Source organism: Podarcis liolepis, assembly GCF_965112155.1.
Source record: "Podarcis liolepis genome assembly, chromosome: 8".
Lineage (NCBI taxonomy): Eukaryota > Metazoa > Chordata > Lepidosauria > Squamata > Lacertidae > Podarcis > Podarcis liolepis.
This window is the reverse complement of record NC_139560.1, coordinates 87,657,048-87,679,468: the sequence shown is the minus strand read 5'-3', so window position 1 is coordinate 87,679,468 and position 22,421 is coordinate 87,657,048. Positions and strand designations below refer to the sequence as shown.

The 22,421-nt window shown below is 41.2% G+C and overlaps 1 protein-coding gene across 17 annotated transcripts in view; it reads left to right on the top strand.

Moving 5' to 3' along the window:
* Positions 1-22,421, top strand: part of RALGAPA2 (Ral GTPase activating protein catalytic subunit alpha 2) — a 203,393-nt gene that overhangs the window by 95,015 nt on the left and 85,957 nt on the right. For all 17 annotated transcript variants that reach the window (XR_014529577.1, XR_014529578.1, XR_014529579.1 and 14 more), the window contains 7 exons: positions 3,566-3,694; positions 5,540-5,665; positions 7,352-7,410; positions 8,378-8,486; positions 9,864-9,974; positions 10,697-10,765; positions 21,300-21,437. Coding sequence is in view for 12 of the 17 variants with exons in the window: in XM_083518967.1 (XP_083375093.1) it covers positions 3,566-3,694; positions 5,540-5,665; positions 7,352-7,410; positions 8,378-8,486; positions 9,864-9,974; positions 10,697-10,765; positions 21,300-21,437 (741 nt within the window). In the remaining 5 variants the exon portion in view is untranslated. The remainder of the gene's footprint in view (positions 1-3,565; positions 3,695-5,539; positions 5,666-7,351; positions 7,411-8,377; positions 8,487-9,863; positions 9,975-10,696; positions 10,766-21,299; positions 21,438-22,421) is intronic.

The following is a 22,421-nucleotide window of genomic DNA, read 5'->3' as shown; positions in this document are numbered from 1 at the left end:
CTTGAGCCCTATTATCTCTCTCTGTGTGTGTGTCTTTTAAAATGAAGAGGTAAAGTTTTTTGAATGCTGAAAGATGTGGCTTCACCTGATTCTACTTGGGTATGTTCCAGAATATTTCTGGTAAAATTCAAAGAGATGAAAATAATTTTTCGTTATGTGGACACAACTTTCATGAAAATAGAGCAAGGGTTAGTACTTACTAATCTTTAAAAAATCTACTCTCTGTTGTCTTTCATCCCAAGATTCATGAGTCTTTTTATTGCAGCATATGTCAATAGAGATGTCGTCCCATCTGCTGCTGCATGGCTTGTTCAGACACTAGGCGCACAACACAATACTTACCTCTCAGTAATTACAGGTGTGTTGTGAGGAGCCCAATGCATTAATCAGGCCCTTAATTATGGAAAAGGTGGGTCTTTTGTTCTGTTTTCAGAGCAGGAGTTTACCAGCCACTTTATGAGCTCCAGCATCCATCTGCTCATTCTTTTAGAATGTTTGCATTGACTGATATTGCCTTTAAAACGTATTGTGGGAAGTGATTAAAACCAGTTTGAACATTAACCTGTGTAGTGTTTCAAAGGTGAAAATGCTCCCTGCAATGATGCTAAAATGTGTTTACCTTTTAAACAATATTTGTGTAAAAACATGTATCAGGTTGGCTTATGATACTATAAGATGAGGTTTTGCAATCTTCATGCTTCAGCTATACAACGTAGCAATGTTGTGTAATATTCTAATATTTCCTGAGGAGCAAATGTCATATGTAAGACCTGGAGACTGCTTACGCATTGGAAAACTTAATTCAGAGGAGCAGAACATAATTTTTTGACATGATTTTACTACTCAAACTGATTTTTATGTGAGATTCTCATTTCAGAAGGAGTTTTCTTAATGTTTTTCTTGTAATGTGTATTTTTCTTTTTCTTCATTCCTTGCTCTGTAATATGACTCTGGCATAGGCAGTGAAACTGATTTTGGATGTAGGGAGTAGCACTGCAGAATTCTTTTTTTAAAAATAAAATAAAAAAGAAGAACAAAACAAAAAACACAAACTAGTCCCTTTACTTAATACCTATATCTTTATCCTATCTTAGACAAGTGAATGTTTTTCTGATATGGGTGGTACTCCTGGTCAGTAAGAGGCTGAATAAAATCAAAACTGTTGGTGGCAAAACTGGTACCCAGTAAGTCCTCCTTTTCAGTTTGGAGCAGTTTCTTGCCCCCTCCATGCTCCGTTTCAAATAGTCTCCCTGTTAAACAGGGTCTGCTGGCCTTTCTTTTCAGGAGCAAGAAGCAGAACTTGAGCAGAACCTGGAAGAGCTAGTTAACCATGATGAATGGACAGTTCCTTGAAGGATTTCAAGAGGCAAAGCATGTTGTAGGTGTACTAATGCCCTCTGTTCACCAATTTTCACTCCCCCCCCCCCTTTATTTTTTATCTTGAGGTGGACAAAGAGATCCCAGATTGCTAGGCACTGAAGTCATAAGAACATAAGAAGAACTTTGCTGTGTTCAAACAAAGGTCCATGTAGTCCAGCATTCTGTTCTCACAGGGGCCAACTAGATGCCTATGGGAAGCCTGCAAAGAGGACCTGAGTGCAATTGTCCTCTTCCCTCCGCCTTAAGATTTCAAGCAACACTGCCTCCAACAGTGGAGGTAGAACATAGCCATTATGACTAGTAGACATCTTAAGGCAGCCCTGTTCGGGGAAGTTTTTAATATGTAACGCTGCACTGTTTTTAACACTGATTGGAAGCCGCCCAGAGTGGCTGGGGAAACTCAGCCAGATGGGTGGGGTATAAATAATAAATTATTATTATTATTATTATTATTATAGACACTAATAGTACTATCGTCCATGATATTTTCTAATCCTCTCTTTAAAGTACAAGTTCTTGGAGCAGTCAGAACAGGAGCAGACCTCAGTGAAAAGAAGAACATGACATGGGCTGTGAATAGCTGTACAGACAATAAAGTTAACAGACTACACAAGGCAAATGGACATCATTGATTCCATAACTCAGTGGTACATGCCTGCAAAGCAGAAAGTTTCTGGTTCAGCTTCTGCCAAATCCAGTTAACAGGATCATAGGAAATACCTCTGCCTAAAATCCTGGAGAACTGATTCCAGTCAGAGTAGATAATGTCCACACATTGTTGTTCAACATCTTTATAAATGACTTGAATGAAGGTATTGAGAGGATACTCATCAAATTTGCAGATGACACCAAACTGGGAGGTGTAGCCAATGCTAGGGAATATAGAATTGGGATTCAGAATGACCTTAACAGATTGGAGAACTGGGCTGAAATTCACAGCATGAATTTCAGTAGGGACAAATGTAAGGTTCTGTACCCAGCTGCACAAATATAAGATGGGGGGCACCTGGGTACACATGTGAAAAGGATCATGGGGTCTTAGTAGACCACAAGCATAAGATGAGCCAACAGTGTGATGCAGCAGCAAAAGAAGCTAATGCCAATCTAGGCTGCAGCAACAAATTATAGTGTCGCAATCAAGGGAATTCATAGTACCGAAGTATTGTGCCTTGGTCACAGTGGCGTAGCGTGGGGGGTGCAGGGGGGGGCTGGCCGCACCGGGCGCAACATCTGGGGGGGCGCTCGCACTCGCAGCTCTCTGCCCCTAGGGCAGAGGGGGCGCAAATTACTTGCCTTGCCCCGGGTGCTGACAACCCACGCTACGCCACTGCTTGGTCAGACCACCCTTGGAGTACTGTGTCCAGTTCTGGGTGTCACAGTTTAAGAAGGATAAGCTGGAATGTATGCAGCTTGAAGGTGATAGCCACCTTCAAATATCTAAAAGGCTGTCACATGAAGGATGGAGCAAGCTTGTTTTCTCTTGTTCTGGGGGCTAGGACCCAAGCCAATGGCCTCAAGTTATAAGAAAGAAGATTCCAACTAAACATCAGGAATAAATTTCTGATAGTAAGAGCTGTTTGACAGTGGAACAGACTCCTTCGGAAGGTGGATGACTCTCCTTCATGAGTTACTACTTTGGCAATCTTTTTTCCACTATGTATCTCTGTGTGCTGCAGGTAGAATGAGTTTATAAGTTTTTGTGGCTCCTGTTTTTGTAACTTCTGATTTCACTCATGAAGCTCATAGCAAAAATGCTTCATTTTCTCATTAAAGCCGTTCCTATGTAATCTTTCCCTTTCTCCTCTTCCAATTATTAAAAGAATTTGATGGCCATCTGTCATGTATGATCTAGCTGAGATTCCTTCATTGCAGGGGGTGAGACCTGGTGTCCCTTCCAACTGTACAGTTCTATGATTCTATTGCTGTACTACATGAACAAACAGCCTGACCAATAAGGCATATTTCTACATTCTTCCTGGGTCCATCTAAGTATGGGTCAGCTGCTTTTCAACTCAAATGCTGGATCTAGGCTAGTAAAAGAAGGAAGAATCCTTTTATTATTAATGTTTGAAATCATTGCATGGGTATGGAATAATGACACTGCTGTCAATTGGAAAAGTTCTTAGTGTTTGTAACTAATCTGGCCTTAACAAGTTCAAAAATTTAAACTTTTTCTCCTTTTCAGGATGTTTTAAATACTGTGATCAGACACTGTCCCCCCTGCTTTTTCTTCTTGGGTTTACCTGGCTTCACTTTGCTAATAGGAGACTTCATAACAGCTGCATCCAGAGTCCTGAGTACAAACATGTTGGAGGTAAGTATGGCAATGTTCGGTGTCCTGTTCCTATGAGAGTGCACAATTGTTAGCAAGGTTCAGATTTCTCTACTCTTAACAGGTGTTGACTCATTAGCACAATGTGAAACTGGGCTCTTGGGGCAGACAGCATGGCAGCTGATGTGTGAAATTGTAGGATAAGGTGACATCCTAGTCTTGCAAAGGTGTTTCATCAAAAGGACAAAATGTGAGAAATCATATCCCCACTAATACTGCAGCACATTTGCACTCTAAAAGCAAGGGTTGGGTTTCAGAATGTTATTAAGTTTTTGTTATACATGAACATTACAAATGTGTACTCGCATATGTGCTGTAAAGGATTGGAGCAAGGACTGGTTTTTTTAAAATATCCATGTTAGATACAGTAATAGCCCAAGCATAGTATCATGAGAACTAAATGAACAGGTAAGGCCTTACCATTTCTTAGTGCCCAATATTGCCATTGAGGTTTGTGTGGTACAGCTGAAGATGGTAGCTATGGAGGACTTACATTGTTTAAGAGAATTTGTACATTAACAATAACCATACACTATTAATATAGTTTACCTTTGATGAAACATGTAGGTGTGTATCTTCATTGTGATTTTTTGACATTGTGACAACATGATGCACGTAAATACAGATTTTGCTAATTCAAAAATGTAACCACATTGGGCCTCCATCTTACTGGTATATGTAATGCTCATTAATTATATGGTAGCTTGTCATATGAGCATATATGTCTTTAGAAATAACCAGATATACTCAGAATTATAATAACTTGTGTTTGCTGGTGAAATGAAGCGGCAAGACCAGTTTTTATAGCCATGTTTGTATAGCAGAGTCGACATGTGAAATGATACTGCCTGCAGTGGGATTTTTCTGTTTTGATTGCCAGTACTAAGCAACCTCTTTGTTGTAAGGTATTCTACATTTTCTGTTTAGCTGGTCATCCAAGCCAGCAAATAAAATCATGTTGAAATGTAGATGTTTTTAGAAGAACTTTAAATTGGGCCTCACTGCCATCTGGACACCAGAGATGAATAATCTTTTTTTTTAATGAAAATGAAACAAATTAGTTCAAAGTGTCCCCATTTTTATCTGAAATTTGGCAGCTCTGATCCTGGGGAGGGATGGCAGAATGCATCAAAACCCTGTGTCATTTGAATGAAAAGAATCTAAGTAAAAAGTAGCTGAAGAAAGGCAGGTGGGAATTCCTATTGAAATTGGGGTTTTTTGGGGGGTGGGTTTGAACAAAATTAAAACAAATGGAAAATGAAATGAATGAAACTTTAATATGAATGGGGAAATTATTATTTTTTCCTTGCATGCCTAATAAGAACACTAGATTTACAAGCAGCTAGTGCTATTTTATACAGCGTTATAAGGGGAGAAGTATATATTCAGACTTCAATTTGATCCAAAGTTTGCATGTAGAAGGCATCACACATGCACTATTTTTCCTCCCCCTGTAGCCACCTATACCCTCTGAAAGCCCTCTCTAGTGGCTTGACAGCCTTCCTGGTCAGCTTGGACTGTGTTCTGGGGGGCCTGCCATAGGAGAGGAACCTATTTTAGTGTCTCGTTTCCATCTGCAGCCTGTGAGATGTCTCCAAGATGCAGGGCATCAAGTCAAGTTATCACAATACTAATCCTTCCTTCATCATTTCCTTGCAGAAGGAGAATGCTAAAATTAAAATAAGCAGCAGACATAGAATATTTATGCAGGTTATGAGTTATTTTCTCTGCTTCACCTACAATGCTGGAGAAAACCTTACTGGGTTTTTATTAATTGACAAGATTACCTACTTTTTTTTCCTTTTCCTTTTTCTGTATTGCTTATAGGCCCCACGCTTAGAAGCACATACCATTCTTGGTTCTCTGGTTTGCTTTCCTAACCTCTATCAAGAAATTCCATTATTGCAACCCATTGCTGAAGCAGAAATCATCACAGGAACTACAGGTGTCAAAGTAAATGTTTTCACTATTAGCTGATTTCTATTTTACAAATTGGGGGAGTCATGTGTACCTTCCTACTTCTTACTGGTGGATTGAGGGTATCCAGAGCAGGCCATTTCTTCTCTCTTACCAACTGTTGTGGTGGGGCTTATGCAAACTGGAGAAGCCTTGCCCCATCTAGTGGGAGGAGCCTCCCCCATACTAAAGCTAAGACACCTAAAAATGTCATGGTTACAAAATAGAGAAGAGAGGACAGAGGGTCTTTTTCAAGATTCAAAATACTTATTTGCCAGAGATACACTGCAGATACTGTATCTTCCAATATATTCACTTGGCTACTTCATTATCTCACCTTCGTTTCCCCAGCTGTTTTTCAATGTAGAGCATCACAAACCTCTCAGCTCTTGGGACATCCCATTTTGTCGCACGAGCATGGCACTCCAAACCACACATTTTGGGGAGCTGTTATTTCGTGCTGTGCTCACCCCGAAAAGTGCTTTTTCAGGGTCATGATCTCACATGGTGCCCCAAAACGCGCAGTTTTAGGCTCCTGGAAAAAGCATGTCTTTCAGGGCCATGATCTCACGCATGTCATGTGATTTGTGTGGGAGCACAGCCCCAAAAGACATGCAGTGCAGTTTTTCGCCTCAGCGTGTTAGAGGGTATGTTATCATATGTACTGAGGTAAAGAAGGTTTTGCGCGCAGCAGATGCAATTGAGCAATTTAGTTGAACTAAACTTGTTTAGTGGAATAAGAGAATAGGAAGTTAAAAAAAATAGAAGGTTTTTTAAAAATGGCATCCATCCAAGCCTGCAATTCCTGGAGGAAGCATTTGCGTATGGGGCAAGAAATTTGTACTGGGGCAGTGACAGTGAATGCCACCAAACAAATTGATCTCCCCAGCCCTCATCCCCCCTACTCTCATGCCTCTTTAGGATCTTACAGAGGTTTCTTGGTAAGTGCAGAAATGGCTGCAGCATGTAGAGAAATCAGATTTCAGCCCCTAAAAAAACAAATACAAAACATAGGTAAAGGTAAAGGGACCCCTGACCATTAGGTCCAGTCGTGGCCGACTCTGGGGTTGTGGCGCTCATCTCACTGTATTGGCCGAGGGAGCCGGCGTTTGTCCACAGACAGCTTCCGGGTCATGTGGCCAGCATGACTAAGCCGCTTCTGGCAAACCAGAGCAGCGCACGGAAACGCCGTTTACTTTCCCGCCAGAGCGGTACCTATTTATCTGCTTGCACCTTGACGTGCTTTCAAAGTGCTAGGTTGGCAGGAGTAGGGACCAAGCAACAGGAACTCATCCCGTTACAGGGATTCGAACTGCCGACCTTCTGATCAGCAAGTCCTAGGCTCTGTGGTTTAACCTACAGCGCCACCCACGTCCCTAATACAAAACATACCAGTTGCCTAAAGGATAGGCGAGCCCATTGTATATTTGGCAGCATTTTGAGAGGAAGGGTGTGAATTAATTGCATTAATGAATTAATTGCAGAATTTCCACTAAGAACAAGAGAGAGAATGATTACAGATGGGTTAACAAAACAAAACAGTTTAAATATTTTAAGTAATAAAATTGAGATCAATGAAATTTGCTCCATTTTACTATATTTGACTAAGGGTAGAAATTAGAGTTCTTCTGCAATATATTTGTTTGAAGTAAATTGCTTACTGTCATGATTTTTTTATTGTAGTTCTACCTCATAAATATTCTTTTGAAGAATGCTGCAAATGAACCAAGTGAAGCTTCAAGGTAAAATACTGAATAGAACAGAAAATATTATGGAATATAAATTGAAGAATAAATTATTTGTGTAGAAGGGTTATAATTGCCTGATGTTATTGTTACTTTGTCCGCTGTAACTAAAGTGCAGTCATAAACCCAGAAAGTGGGTTACAACTGGAAATATTCCTCAGGGTCTTGCGAAAGAACAGTGTTAAACAACAACTGATGACCTCCTTCTACCGGTCCACAATAGAAAGTGTCCTCTCAAATTGTATCACAGTGTGGTACGTTGACAGCCACTGACAGAAAGTCTTTACAGAGGGTGGTGAACACAGCACATGATATCATAGGCTGTCCCTTCAGCCCGCTAGATGACATCGCCTTAGGAGAGCGAGAAAAATTATTAGGGACGAGTCACACCCCAACCAGCACCTCTTTAATCTTCTACCCTCAGGCAGGAGATATAGAAGTATAATCTGTTGTACCAACAGGCTAAAAAACAGTTTCTATCCGTGGGCTGTTAGGCTGCTGAACGGAAAATAATATCGTGCAACTGACTGGTGTGTTGTGCGACAAGCACAAAGAGTGCAATGAAATTGAGTGGTTGGGGGGGGAGGCTCGGTTAATTTCATTGTACACAGGTTGTACATTGACAATAAAGGTATTATTATTATTATTATTATTATTATTATTATTATTATTATTTACCACTTGATTCTATTCAGTGGCTGACAAAGTGATGCTTCCTTTGTTAATGTCGCTATAACAGCACTAGCATAGGAATCATTGGCCAAACAAGACCAAAGGAAGCTGCTGTGCCAGAACTATAGCTGGATTTAGGATCAAGTCCTGTATAAGACTATAGATTGTCACATAATACAGCAACCATCTGAATCCACATGTGTTGCTGTCTTTTTACAATTCAGTTGTTCATAGAACTGAAAAATAAGAGGGACATGATAGCTTACTGACTTGTATATTTCTTGTTTTCAAGGTGTTTAGCTCTTTGCTGCCTTGGGCTTTGGATATGTGAGGAACTTGTGCAATGTACAAACCATCCCCAAGTAAAGGATGCAATAAATGTTTTAGGTGTGACACTAAAGGTACCAGTATGACACAAGTTTGTATGACTTGATTGTGCATAATTGTGGCGTTTGACTTCAACCAAAGAGTGTTTTAAATACTTCGAATATTTTATTAAGCTGTTTGGAAGATTCTCAAATTCAATCTGTCAACACAAATCATGAAGTTTTGTAAATTAAACCATTTTCTGTGTACTTAAGACAATAAAATGCTTGCTGAGACATTTCTGAAAGAAACGTTCCAATTTAAGTCCCTGTTGCATTGCAGCTAACAACTTGATTCCAATATTTCTCACTGCATCTATTGTTTTCTGATGAAAATGTTGAGGAAAGCATAGAATTTCTTGACATGATTTTTTAAAACGAAACAAAAAAATGTGTTTCCAAGGTGCCAGAGAAAGGAAGTCATCTAAGACAGCACCTGCTCTTGACAATAGGCAAGGTCACATGGCATGAACTGCATGTTAATAAATATCTGCAACAAACACTAAGCATTCCACACTGCCTATGCCTGCCGAGCCGGTAACAGGTAGGAGGCGGAAGCTCTTAGTTGAGTCCATTCTTTTGCTCTTCTTTCTCACGCGTGCACACACTTTTTTTCATAAGAGGAAAAAGAAGACAACTAGTTATTTTTATTTTCTATCCCTTTCCTTAGTTCCTTCCTTAAGGAAAAAATTATCCATTAAGCCTACCTCAGGAAAGGCACGTACCCCAAACCTACAATTTCCAGATACCTTTACCAAACAATCAGTCCTCAGTCCTCTACACACTCAGTAGATCAGTAGCTGGCTGACATGGCAGAATCTTGCAGTGATCAAGGTTCAGAGTCTGAGGCTGTAGCATCTCCGGTTATGGAGTCATACAGGGTTTTGGGTTCTGAGGCTGCTCCTGACAGGAGCTCACAGAGCCATCTCCCATACCACCAGCACCTGCAGAGTCAGAGCCAAGACCTTTACAGACACGTGAGCTTGAGGAAACAAATGCTTTTCGCAGCACCACCAGTCCAACAGTGCAATAAGTACACCTGGGAGAATCTATGGCACACAGAAGGAGTGCCCATGTTCAGACAAGATGGTTGTACCTTTAAAATGAAAGTTATCTACATAAAGGCAGAGTCTGGGAGAGGTAGCCTGGGAGCAGAGGCCTATGACACAGAGATATCCGTGGTCTTTCAGCTGGGGCTATCCTGCATCAGTCCTGAACACAGGGTTGGCAATGGTTTTGTACATTCCAGATATGAGCCTGCTCTGCTCTTCATTGTGGGAAGCGGTATTCTCCAAACTGGACTAATTAAACAAGAATCTGTAGTAACTATTTGCAGTATCTGAAATGTTTCCAGTTTGTTTGTATTCCCTTTTGCTGGTTCATGATTGGTGTTTTGTTTCTTCTTCTTTTTAGTTTTGCAACAAACAGGTAGCACAGGAAGCCTGTGATGTCTTTCAGTTACTGACCTCCTATTGGGAAAAACTTGAGAAATACAAATCTTCGCTACCCAGAAAAATTATTGAAGTATGTTTATCTCTTTAAAATTTGTGTGTTGTTTTCAGTAACAGATATACTATGCTTAATTATGTACAAAAACCTACCATGTATAACACACCGCCGTGTATAAGACAAGCCTTTTTTTTAAGCCCTTAATTCACCACCGCTGAGGGACATAGACAGGAAAATCAGGGCAAGTGAGTGAGTGATAGCTAGCGACAGGGAGCAGGAGAAGGGGTCCAAGCAGAACCAGCAGCTAGAGCTAGAAGACCCTCTATTTTGGACTAATTTTTTTTAGCGAAAAATATCGTCTTATACACAAAAAATATGGTGATATCTTATTCAGACAACAGAGTACAGATCTAAGTATATATTTAGTATACATCTACAGGCACAACTGATGTAATTTAGTTATATGGTATTAGCTGAATTGTTGGCCCAAAGCATGATGACTTTTAAAACTAGATTTAAATGGTAAGCAGAGTAAGCAGGTTTGCATGATGTGTGCTTAATTTGTGTGTTTCTAGTTGTAAGATTTGGAAAGATTATTCTCCCCACCCCCCTTTTCTGTAGTACTAGAGAAGTGGAGGGAAAGATGAATGGGACACATGGGAGATAGTAGGTATTTATTTTCTTATGAACTAGGTCAGCTTCAAATTTCACTAACACTTTTGACACCTGCTTCGAGAATGACTTTGGGAAATAGAACATGTCTGTAAATTTATCCTTCTGAAATTGGATTTACACAGATCCTTGTGGCCACAATTGCATTTCTGTTGCCTAGTGCAGAATACTCCTCCGTGGAAGGTGATAAAAAGGTATGGAATATTAAACTGTCAATGGTTTGTCCTGGTATGATGGTTTTTACTGTGGAGTTAATATTTAAACACTGTTCCCATGATCCAGTGGTGGGTGGGAGTATGAAAACATACAGTGTATATTTCCCAGGCTGAAAAATCCAGTCTAAAACCTGTTGCTATAGAGCCATACCCTTAGTCATCTGGGCTTGAATGGCTGTGGCCTGGTTCTTCCTTCAAACTGCAAAAATGATGATTAGCAGTTCTTCAAAACAATTGGACTGATGGTGATAGTATTTGTTCACAGCCAGACCAAAAAAGAGAACCTCTTCTCAGTCTATTAAATGAAGGCACAAAAAACACAAGTGTGTGTATAAAGTGAAGTGCCTTTTATAACTATTGTGTAAGGTGTATATACATATTGGTATGACGTAGGTTCAGGCTGTTTGAGGACTGTATTTTCCCATATGGACCTGTCTGGGCTCTGAGATCTTCACTGGAGGCCCTTTTCTCAGTCCCACCACCCTCACAGGCATACCTGGTGAGGACATAAGAGATGGCTTTGGAACTCCCTTCCTAGAGAAGTTAGATGGGTGCCATTCAACTGGCAGGTGAGGACTGTTTTACTCCAACAGAACTGGCTGCTTTTAAAGAAAGAACTTTTCAAAGTGCTGTGCTGTTTATCTGTCTACATTTTAATAATTTTCCTTTTACATTGTTTTAATTCCATTATAGTTTGATTACTTTTTAACTATAATTTTTTATATGTTATTAGCTATCTCTGTTTTTTCCATTTTTGTTTTAATTTTTGTGAGTTGCTTTGGGTCCTAGACCTGGGGGAAAGGCAGGGTATAAATCAGGGGTCGGCAAATTTTTTTAGCAGCGGGCCGGTCTGTCCCTCAGACCTTGTGGCAGGCTGGTGAAGTGGCACCAGGAGGAAGCTAGAAGAAGAGCCTCAGCCCCAGCCGCTGAGCTTACCTTCCTTCCCAGGGGCTGCCACTGCCACCACCACCGCTGCTGCTTCTTCTCATGGGTCGGCAGAGCGAGCTCCTCCGCTCCGCTCTCTGACCCACAGGAGCACCAGGGTGGCGGCAGGGGCAGGAGGAAGAGGCTGAGCGGCGGCAGCTTTACCAATCAAACGCTGCGCCTGATTTACCTCAGCACGGCATGGGGATGTCTCTGCCAATCAAATGCCACTGAGGTAAATCAGGCGCGGCGTTTAAGTGGCCGAGCCATCACCGCTCAGCCTCTTCCTCCTATTGCCATCGCCGGGAGTCTCGGCTTCACGGCGGGTTCTGGCTTCACAGCGCGGGTCAAATTTAGGACCCAGGTGGGCCTAATCTGTCCCAGGGGCCGTAGTTTGCCAACCCCTGGTATAAATAAATAATAAAAAATGTCTATCGTCTATCTCTTTTCTTCAAAAATATTCTAGTAGACTTATTTACTGACTAGTACACCCGCAGCCTTTAATATCAGAGTAAGCGTATCATGAAAATACACTTTTTGGAAGCACTCGGAAGGAAGTGATCATGTCCTCCTGGGTTTCATGATACAGATGCAAAGGAAAGCTGAGTGCAGTTGGACATGCACTCTGGACTTTAGGAAGGCCAATTTCAAAAACCTTTAGGACCTACTGGGTCGTGCAGGCTGGGAGTTCAGTTGGAACATCCAGTGGGAGTGGGGACTTAAGGAGAATATACTAGAACTTTTCTCTGTTTGAGCTGAACAGAGTACTAAGAAGTGTGGTCTGCTGCTATAAAGAGTAAGACCTGTGCAGTGAAAGGAGAGCCCGAGGAGTCTGGAACAAAAGGGAAAGGACATTAGCACATTCTGCCAAAATCTGAGCCCTTGAGGCTTCTTAAAGATAAACACCAGGCTTTACTGTACATCTGAACTGGCTTGCCTCATACAGATAAATCATTTCTTTATATGATGAAGTCTATTGTTCTGTGGTTTTGCATTTAGCAGCCATTATTTATTAACTATTGCTTGGCTTGGCTTTTTATTTTCCTGATGGACAGGCCTAACTTAAGATAACAGATTTTAGGATAACATATTCTCACTTCAATAATTCATTCTTTTTAAACTTACTTTTTGTAGATATAGCATTTGATCACACATATTCTTATATAGAGAGATATATGAATGTAGTTTATGAATGTACCCTAATGTTTAATCAGCAGCTAAACGAAATGGGCTCCAGATAGTGCTCGTGAAGTAATTCTAGCCATTCTCCCACCCCACCCCCAAACAAAACAGCTCAAAATGGATGCGCTTTTTTGGATGATAATAAACCTACAATTCCTACCTTCAAGGTTCTAGAAATAGAACGTCCAGCAACCATATGCTGAAAATACCAGTAATCCTAACAATAACAATAACCACACAGGTGGAAGTGGCCAGGAAGAAATTAAAAACCCCACCTCTCTACCAAGTAATAGAGCACTCCTTGCTGAACAATATGATCTGGTGGCTGTAACAGTCAAAAATATCTTTATAGAGTTCAGAAGCATTTCAAATAAGATAAATAGTTTGTTATCTGTTGAAAAAATGTTCCCTCCTAAACCAAACACCAAATAATAATGTAGCTGGTCAACGTTTCCACTCTTCATAGTCAGCAGCTCCCCAAAAGATTCAAATTTAATCCTTCAGGCAAATAGGATAGCCCTAACCATTCACCCCTACAGGAAAAATATATTTCAGTGGAACACAAAAACTTGGGCCTTGAAAGACCTTAGCATGCTTTACATTTATCAGCAAAGGAGACTGACCTATCATTTATTAAAGTTCTATATGCCCATCCTTTAGCACAAAAATGCATTATAACATTTAGGTCAGATAGAATCCATCTCTGCTCCTAAAGAGGAAATATTTTTTTGGCCAGAGTTGGTGTGTCACCTAACCGAGTCTTTCTGGACACAGTGAAGAAACCTCTCCTGACCCTAAACAACTCTCAGCATGGAAGGATACAACCCAGGGCCATCCTGTCTGACTGAAAACCGTACCTTAAAAGAAGTGCCTTGGATTTCTTCCGGCAATGAACATCAGTGCATCAAGTTACACCTTCCTCCAGTAAATTCCATGGAGAAGGATTATGTTCAAGACCTACTTAACAATTCTAGAATTTCTGAAGAAGAGCACTGAATAGGTTCATACAACCAATTACCTCAAACCGAGCAAAAAGCTATTTTAGAAAGACTGGGCACGTTAAGAGAAAGACTAATAGACCGGAGCAATCCTGAGTTGGACCCAGACTCAGTGGCACCATTCCAGGCATGTCCAACAGGTCAATCGCTAGATGAATGAATCTTTATTTGCGTCAGCCATTGGCCATAGCAATAAAACAACAATACGATATACAAAGAATAGAAATAAAAAGTCAATTATATGAAATACATTTTAGGGTTTTGAATCAATAGTCAAATAGTGGATCTTACTCTGATTGCCCCAGCTAAAAACCTTGCAGCCTTTGCTGTCACCTGCTCTTCTTGATCATCCAAGAGAAAGGATACAGTGGCATCCCTGGATGGATTTCAGTCGACCGCACTATCGTCAGTCAGCCTTTGCTCCTCCTTCGCAGCTGGAGCTGAATGGGGCTTTCGAAGCAGCTGCAGGAGAGAGTTGTGGCTCCACTTTCACTGTCCTGTGAGCACGCGCCAGCGGGCTGAATGGGGCTTGCGAGGTGACTGGAGGAGGGAGGTTGTGCCTCTGCTTTCGCCCTCCCGTGAGCTCCGGAGCACACGCCTCTCCCACTTTGCTGTGCTAAGGAGGCTGCCTTTGGCTGGGCGACCCTCGCTGGGTGCAGCAGGGAAAGGGTACAGTGGTCCCCTTGGGAGCAAAGGAAAGTGGGGTGTGGGGGAGCTGATGTTCCGCATTCAGAATGAGGCTGGATAAAAGGAGAGCACCTTTCCTTCCTCCTCCATACAGAGCGGCCTGTGGCTTAATCAGCTGTCACCTCCATTTCGGCAATACGTGGAAGAAGGCAATGGAATCGAAACACAAATCTGTGCTAAGGAAAGAAAGGGATTTTCCAGGCCACCCACACCTTACTCCTTGCCCAAATGACAATGGAAGAGTGTGGTAGATCAGTGCCAGTTTTTGATACTGGATAGTAGATCACAGTCTACTTGAAGTTGGACATGCCTGGCCTACACAATGAAAACCTGACAGAACCACCAACGCTATGCTCCAGGGTGATTTGATCCCCTTTGAGACACCTTCCAGAAATAATAATGCTATTTCTCATCAAGCGCAACAGAAAATTGGTCAGAGATGAGGAAACTGGAGCCGCATGAACTAGGAGAAGGAAACCTGGAAAGGAAAGTTACCATTTCTGTAGAAGTACATCAGCTGCAATACAATCCCCATTGGCTAGTGAATGGACCAATAGAAACTACAAAAGAGATCACTGAAATCAAGACTCTTAACACAGGCTACCTCGGCCCTCCAGATGTTTTGAGACTACAATTCCCATCATCCCTGACCACTGGTCCTGCTAGCTAGGGATCATGGGAGTTGTAGGCCAAAATCATCTGGAGGGCCAAGGTTGAGGAAGCCTACTCTAACACAACAGTGACAACCAGTAAAACTAAAAACTGAAGTCTCCTGTCTGTCTTGGAACTTGGCTGGCTGGAGGATAGTGATTTTTTTGACTATATAAATAAATTTCAAATCCTGTTGTTTCAAGAAACTTGGTAAATGCAAGAAATATGGTTCCCTGGTTATGCGGCATATGCATCGAGTGCACTTCCCTCTTCTAAAGGGGGTAGACCAAGTGGAGGTTTGGCGATACTGATATCTACCTCCCGCTCAGTCTCAACTACTCAGCTTAAAGGGCTGGTGCCATCCACCATGGATGGCTGTTCTTATAAAAAATGCAAGCCATTCTTATATTTTTAGCAATACAGTGGATGCTCGGGTTGCGAACATGATCTGTGCGGGATGCACGTTCGCAACCTGTAGTGTTCGCAGCCCGCAGCTGCACGTCTGTGCATGTGTGGGTTGCGATTCGGCACTTCTGCGCATGCGCGACTGCCGAAACCCGGAAGTAACCCATTCCAGTACTTCTGGGTTTCAGCAGTCCACAACTAAAAAAAAGAAGAAGAAGAAAAGAAACGCAACCTGAAGCGTCTGTAACCCGAGGTATGACTGTATCTATGTTCCCCCTAAGAGTTCACAATATTATGATCCAGACTGCTGGAACACAAATTTCCCTTGACGTCATTAGTGGTAGCTAGTGATTTTAATGTGCAGATATGTCTAAGTAATCAGGCCATTACAAGGGCCCTTGGAAGCCTAATTGAATTGTGGGAAGATCTGGAAATTCAAAAATCTATAGACAAGAAGATTAATGACTCTGGCCTTACTTTCTTTGCATTAGCCACAAAGTTAAACTTAACATTAATTAAAGGCTCCCAACTAGATAACTCAGAAGGAGAATTTACTTATGGTACATAAGAAATTCTGGTGCAAGTGTAGTAGATTATGTGATGATTACTCATCTCTTCCAATCATCATTTCATTTCTTCACAGTAGACGCAGTAGCTGGCAGTGGCCATCAGCCACTCAGATTTTCCCTGCAGTGGCTTAATACTGCCACCATAAAACACACTACTCATCTAAATTTTGAACAAGCATTACTAACATCAAACAAGAGAATTAAATGGAACCCCTTGTTGCAAACAGGTTTAAAAACAAAGAGTTTCAAAATTAATAAACTGCTGCAAGTATCCAGCATTGAACTAGAAAATGAACTATATACATGATTAGTAAATTCCCTTATATCTTTTTTTAAGGTATCCCTGCCAGAAAATTATCAAATCAAAAGGGACAATATATGGTATGATAAGGAATGCATAATTCTAAAAAGGCAGATGAGAAAAGTTTTAAGATCTTATCACATCAGTAATTCTTCTACAATCCCTTCACAATTCTATGAAATGCACAGGAATTACAAGAGACTAATGGGTGTGCGGGTCTATTTTGAGGAACAGTGGAAGGAACTAGGTCTTGCACTCCTGCAAAAGAATCCAGCAAAATTCTGGGATATACTTGCAAGACTGGAAAAAATAACAGCTCCTGTCCTGGAAGGAACTATTGTTAAGAATGATTGGGAAAGCCATTTTAGGGAGTGCATTCAATGAGCCCACTGTCCCCATAATCACCTCAGATAACATTGCACGTAAATGGGAATACAGCTGGGGAAATACTACATTAAGTTAAAGGTAAAGGACCCCTGACAGTTAAGTCCAGTCGCGGACGACTCGGGGGTTGCTGCGCTCATCTCGCTTTACTGGCCGAGGGAGCCGGCATACAGCTTCCAGGTCATGTGGAGATCTATAAGATAAGACCTGATTTCTGGTCACCCATTTTTGCAAAATTGTTTTCATACATTAACAGCTCAGGTCGTATACCTGATGGGTGGAAGTTGAGTATAATTGCCCCAATATATAAAAAGGGCGATAAGAAAAACCCTGCCAATTATAGACCCATTAGTTTGCTAGATGTAGCCTCCAAACTATATGCCAGGCTCCTTCTTGGGAGACTAGAAGAATGGGCAGATACAAATAAGGTGATATCTGAAGTCCAGGCAGGTTTCCAAAGAGGGAAATCCACATTGGACCAGTGCTTTGTGCTGAACTTTCTGCTATGTAAATACATCCATAATTTGAAGCAAAAATTATATGTTGCTTTTATCGATCTAAAGTCAGCTTTTGATACGGTCCCAAGACACGCATTGTGGCAAAAATTGGAAAAGACAAATATAGACCTCCGTCTATTATTTCTCATCAAAACATTATATACTGACACATCAATACAAGTAAAGGTGGATCTGGCTGGCCATCTCACCACTAGAATTAAGACAACTACTGGAGTCAAACAGGGATGCGTTTTGGCACCTTTCCTGTTCAATTTTTATATTAATGACCTGGTTAAAGAACTGGAGGACCTACAGTTTGCCCCTGTCACAATTCTTGACCAAAAACTCTCAGTTTTAATGTATGCTGATGACCTAGTACTTGTATCTAGAACCCAGGTGGGCCTGAGACGGCTGCTTGCAAAATTATGTTCATATTGCACGAGGAATGTTTTAACTATAAACTATGATAAGACACAGGTCATTGTATTTGGGAAGCGTTCTAAAAAGCATGTTTGGCACCTGGATGAACACATCATAAACCAAGTAAATACGTTTAAATATCTGCGGTTGATTTATTCAGAAACTGCATCTTGGAATACACAGCTATCCAATATTAAATTGCAAGCCTTTAAATCAGCAAAAGCCATTCTGAAATTTGCTGCCTGTAAAGGTGGAAATCTGGTCAACCCAGCTCTATTTGTGTATAAAGCAAAAACAATGGCCCAGATTTTATATGGTGCAGAGGTTTGGGGTACCTCAAAGGTCTCCGGTCTGGAACCCCCACAGAATTATTTTTTAAGAGTTCTTTTAGGTTTACCCAAAGACGTGCAATCTGCCATGGTCAGGTTGGAAACTCGCATGTTGAACATAGAGAGCCAAATAGATAAAAGAATTTTCTGTTACTGGTTTAGAGTTCAACAGATGGACAACACTAGGCTACAAAAAAAATGCCTGATTGAGCTCTCAAATGGATTACCCCTTAAAAACTGGGTACACCATGCTGCCCAACTGATGGGTAAATATGACCTCTCAGTGACTGAGATTAAAGAACTCCGCTTATATTCACAGAAAAATGTTTTTAAACGAACCATAAGGGCAGTGGCAACTAAAAACGATCTAAACTCTATGTGCACATCTACATGCGCCCCATTGTATTTCAAACTTAGAGAGGTCAATGAACACATATCTTATTTTAATGAACTGACTTTTGCACAGCTTCGAAAAGCTTTTACAGAGCTACGACTAAATACAATAAGCTCTGCTTATAGAGATGGGAGACACAGAGGCATACCAAAAAACGAACGTGTTTGCATTAGGGGATGTTCTGAAGTAGAGGACCTTATGCATTATATCTTGCACTGTCCGTTATATAATGATGCAAGAAAAAGATTTTTGGTACCTATAATGACAGGGTCCCCTGACCAGAACCCCCTTGACATGATGTTATATCTCCTTGCAGACACAGATAAGTATGTGACCTGGCGGGTAGCACTTTTTGCAACTGCTGCTAGGAAAATTAGAGCAAATTATATAGCCAAGGTAGCCATTAATTGCAAAGGAGATGAATTTATTTGATCCCATCTATCTACCTCAGGCTATGCTCTATCTTTGTCACCAAACTCTGAGTATAAATTGCACACTGTATTAATTGATATTGTTTTAAACATTAGTGATCATGTGATGATTTTAGCTTATGAATTTTATTGTTTAATGTTTTTATTTGTACATTGGGGTACTTTTATAGCTTTGTTTAGAGGACGTAATGTTTTAATAATATAAATGTTTTAAGTCCTTTTAAGTCTTTTTTTACCAATTCAGTATATTTTCTTTTAATTGTCAAATAATTCTGTGTACATTGCGGCAGCCTTTGGCTATGTGCAATAAAACTGACTGAGACTGAGTGAACATTGTGACGCAGCAGCAAAAAAACCCTAATGCTAGTCTAGGCTGCATCAAGGGAAGTAATAGTACCACTCAATTCTACCTTGGTGAAACCACACCTGGAATATTGTGTCAATTCTGGGCACCACAATTTAAGAAGGATGTTGGCATGCTGGAAGGTGTGCAGAGGAGGCCAAGCAAGATGATCAAGGGTCTGGAAACCAAGCCTTATGAGCAATGGTTGAAGGAGCTGAGTATGTTTAACCTAGAGAAGGAGATATGATAATCATCTTCCAATATCTCAAGGGCTGTCACATGAAAAAGGGCACTAGCTTGTTTTCTCCTGCTCAGGAGGGTAAGACTTGAAGCAATGGCTTCAAGTTACAAGAAAGGAGATTCTGTCTCAACATCACAAAGAACTTTCTGACAGTAAGAGTTGTTTGACAGTGGAATAGTCTCCCTCAGGAGGTTGGATGGCCCTCTGTCATAGATCCTTTAGTTGCAATTCTTGCATTGTTGGGGGTTGGACTCGATGACCCTTGGGGTCTCTTCCATCCTACAATTCTATTTTTCTAAAAGATAGCACATCATAAATCCAACAAGAATAAGCATTTACATAAACATAGATTATACCCCAAAGCTGAAATACTTTTCTGGAGCTGTACAGTGTATGAACTCAATTACTTTATGCATGTCAACACTGTCCATACATACACAAGTGAATACCTTATTTTTGGGTGTATAAGACGCCCCTATGTATAAAACAACCCCTATTTTTTTGAACCCAGCATTAAGAAATCAATATTTTCAACATCAAACAGAACAACTTGTGCAAGTTTTTTTTGCAGAGTTTCACCCAAATCTTACCCCGGGCTGTCAGTGCCAGAGCCCAAACCCCTGTTATCCATATAATCCAGGTGGGCTTAGTACAGGGGGCAGCAAACTACAGCCCCAGGCTGGATCAGGCTCATCTGGGACCTAAATCCGGCCTGCGACGGAAGCCGGAACCAACAGTGAAGCCGAGACTCCCAGCGTTGGTGACAGGAGGAAGAGACCGAGCGGCAGCGGCTCTGCCACTCAAACACTGCACCTGGTTTACCTCAGCGGCGTTTCATTGGCAGAGATGTCACTGCGCTGAGGTAAACCAGGCGCTGCCTCTTCCTCCCCCCGCCGCCACCACCCTGGTGCTCCTGTGGGCCAGAGAGCGGAGCGGACGAGCTCGCTCTGCCTTCCCACGAGAAACAGCAGCCGAGGTGGTGGTGGCAGTGGCAGCCCCTGGGAAGGTAAGCGCAGCAGGTGGGGGTGGAGGTGGGGAGGAGGACTGCTTGCTCCCCTTGCCTCTTCTTCCAGCCCCCCCCCCCCGGTGCCACTTCTCTGGGCCGTCACAAGGTCTGAGGGACAGTGGACTGGCCCGCTGCTTAAAAAAATTGCCGACCCCTGGCTTAGTATATCCTGATGGTGTCAGGCACGTTTTGACTTTAGCATGGCTTAAAGTGGCAATAGCATTAAAAATGGAAAACCTTTTATTAATTAAAAGAATGATCACCCATCTGTTCTGATTTTTAAGAAATTTAAATTTGCCAAATTTATTAATGTTGTAGTAGTAAACTTATTTACATTTTCTTTTATCCACCAATTACATGGAGTCTCAAGCCTAGGTTTCCTAAATAGCTCCTCTGAATCCAGGCTGAGGATTTGTTATTTTTATATTAATTACATATAGCACATACCTGATGCACCAGAATAGTCAGGTATATTCCTAAATAGTGCTCCATATATCTGGTGAAAACTTGCAGTAATTAACATGGGCTAAATTCTGTCAATATTTCTGTGAAGACTTATAGTGGAACAAATATATACATACATCTTTATTTATATTAACATCAATGGTAACAGACTGACCTTTAGTATCTGACGAATCAGCTCAAGGAAGCTTACATGCAGCGTTCATTTGCATATGTGGTTTCCCTTACTTTATCAAGTTTTTCATATTTTCTAAGTAGAACTAATGTAATCTACATATTTCTGATTTAGTTTATAGTTTCGTTATTACTTTGTTTGTTGGACTGGTGTATGACATTACCCATGAAAATGCTGCTGGAGCCTGTGTTTATTTCAAGTCTTGAAGATCAGCATTCTTCTAAAGCTCCATTGCTTGATTACATATATAGGGTAAGTACATGTTTCTCCTCCTATTGCTTAATTGTGTTGTTTGTTGTGATCAAAGGCAAAATTATTAAGCAGTAAACTATAATATTAGTGGGATATTGTCTGCTTTTGAGCTAGATTTGATTAAATCCACTAATCCTAAAAAATGTTAACTTATTTTGTGTCTTATTCAGATTGCTTGATTCAATGGATTTGAGTGGAAACTAACCCCTACAGTAGCAGTAGAGAACCCCAGCCCATGAACCTAATTAAGTCCATTAGGGAGAAATGGTGTCCACCAGCCAATCACCTGACTTCATGTGCTCTTTAGCAGTAAAAGGCAGCATTTCTCCCGACCATGCTCCAGTCCTGGGGTGGGTGAAAATTCTGCCTTTTAAGGAGCAGGCAGAGGGTTTATCTCCACTCTTAGCATTGTGGTGTTTAGTGCTAAGATGCAGAGATAAAAATCCATCTGCCTGCTCTTTAGAGACCTCTCTAAAGAACAGGCAGAATGATCTTTCCAGCCACCTACTCCCCAGCACTGTAGTGCAAAGGCCCAGAAATGCTGTGTGTGTGTGTGTGTGTGTGTGTGTGTGTGCGCGCGTGTGTGTGTGTGCGTGTGTGTGCGCGCGCGCGCGCGCGTGTGCCTGCCTGCCTGTGGGAATGCATGAGTAACCATGAGAGAGAGGCGGGGGAAGAGTGCTGTGTGCCTGGTGTCTACATTTTTTCTTTTGAGCTTTCCCCCACTATCCACCATTGGAATGTAGACACTGGAAGGTTGGGAAAGTTGTAGTCTGGATATTGGGCTGAAACAGGTTTCTCATTCCTGCCCTTTGCATCTTTCTGAGCATCTTTTTATACATCATTTTGTACTTACTGAGACAAATAAAAAAGTTGATTAATAATAATAATAATAATAATAATAATAATAATAATAATAATAATAATTTCCACCTTGCCCATCTGGCGGGTTTCCCCAGCCACTCTGGGTTGCTTCCAATAGATAAA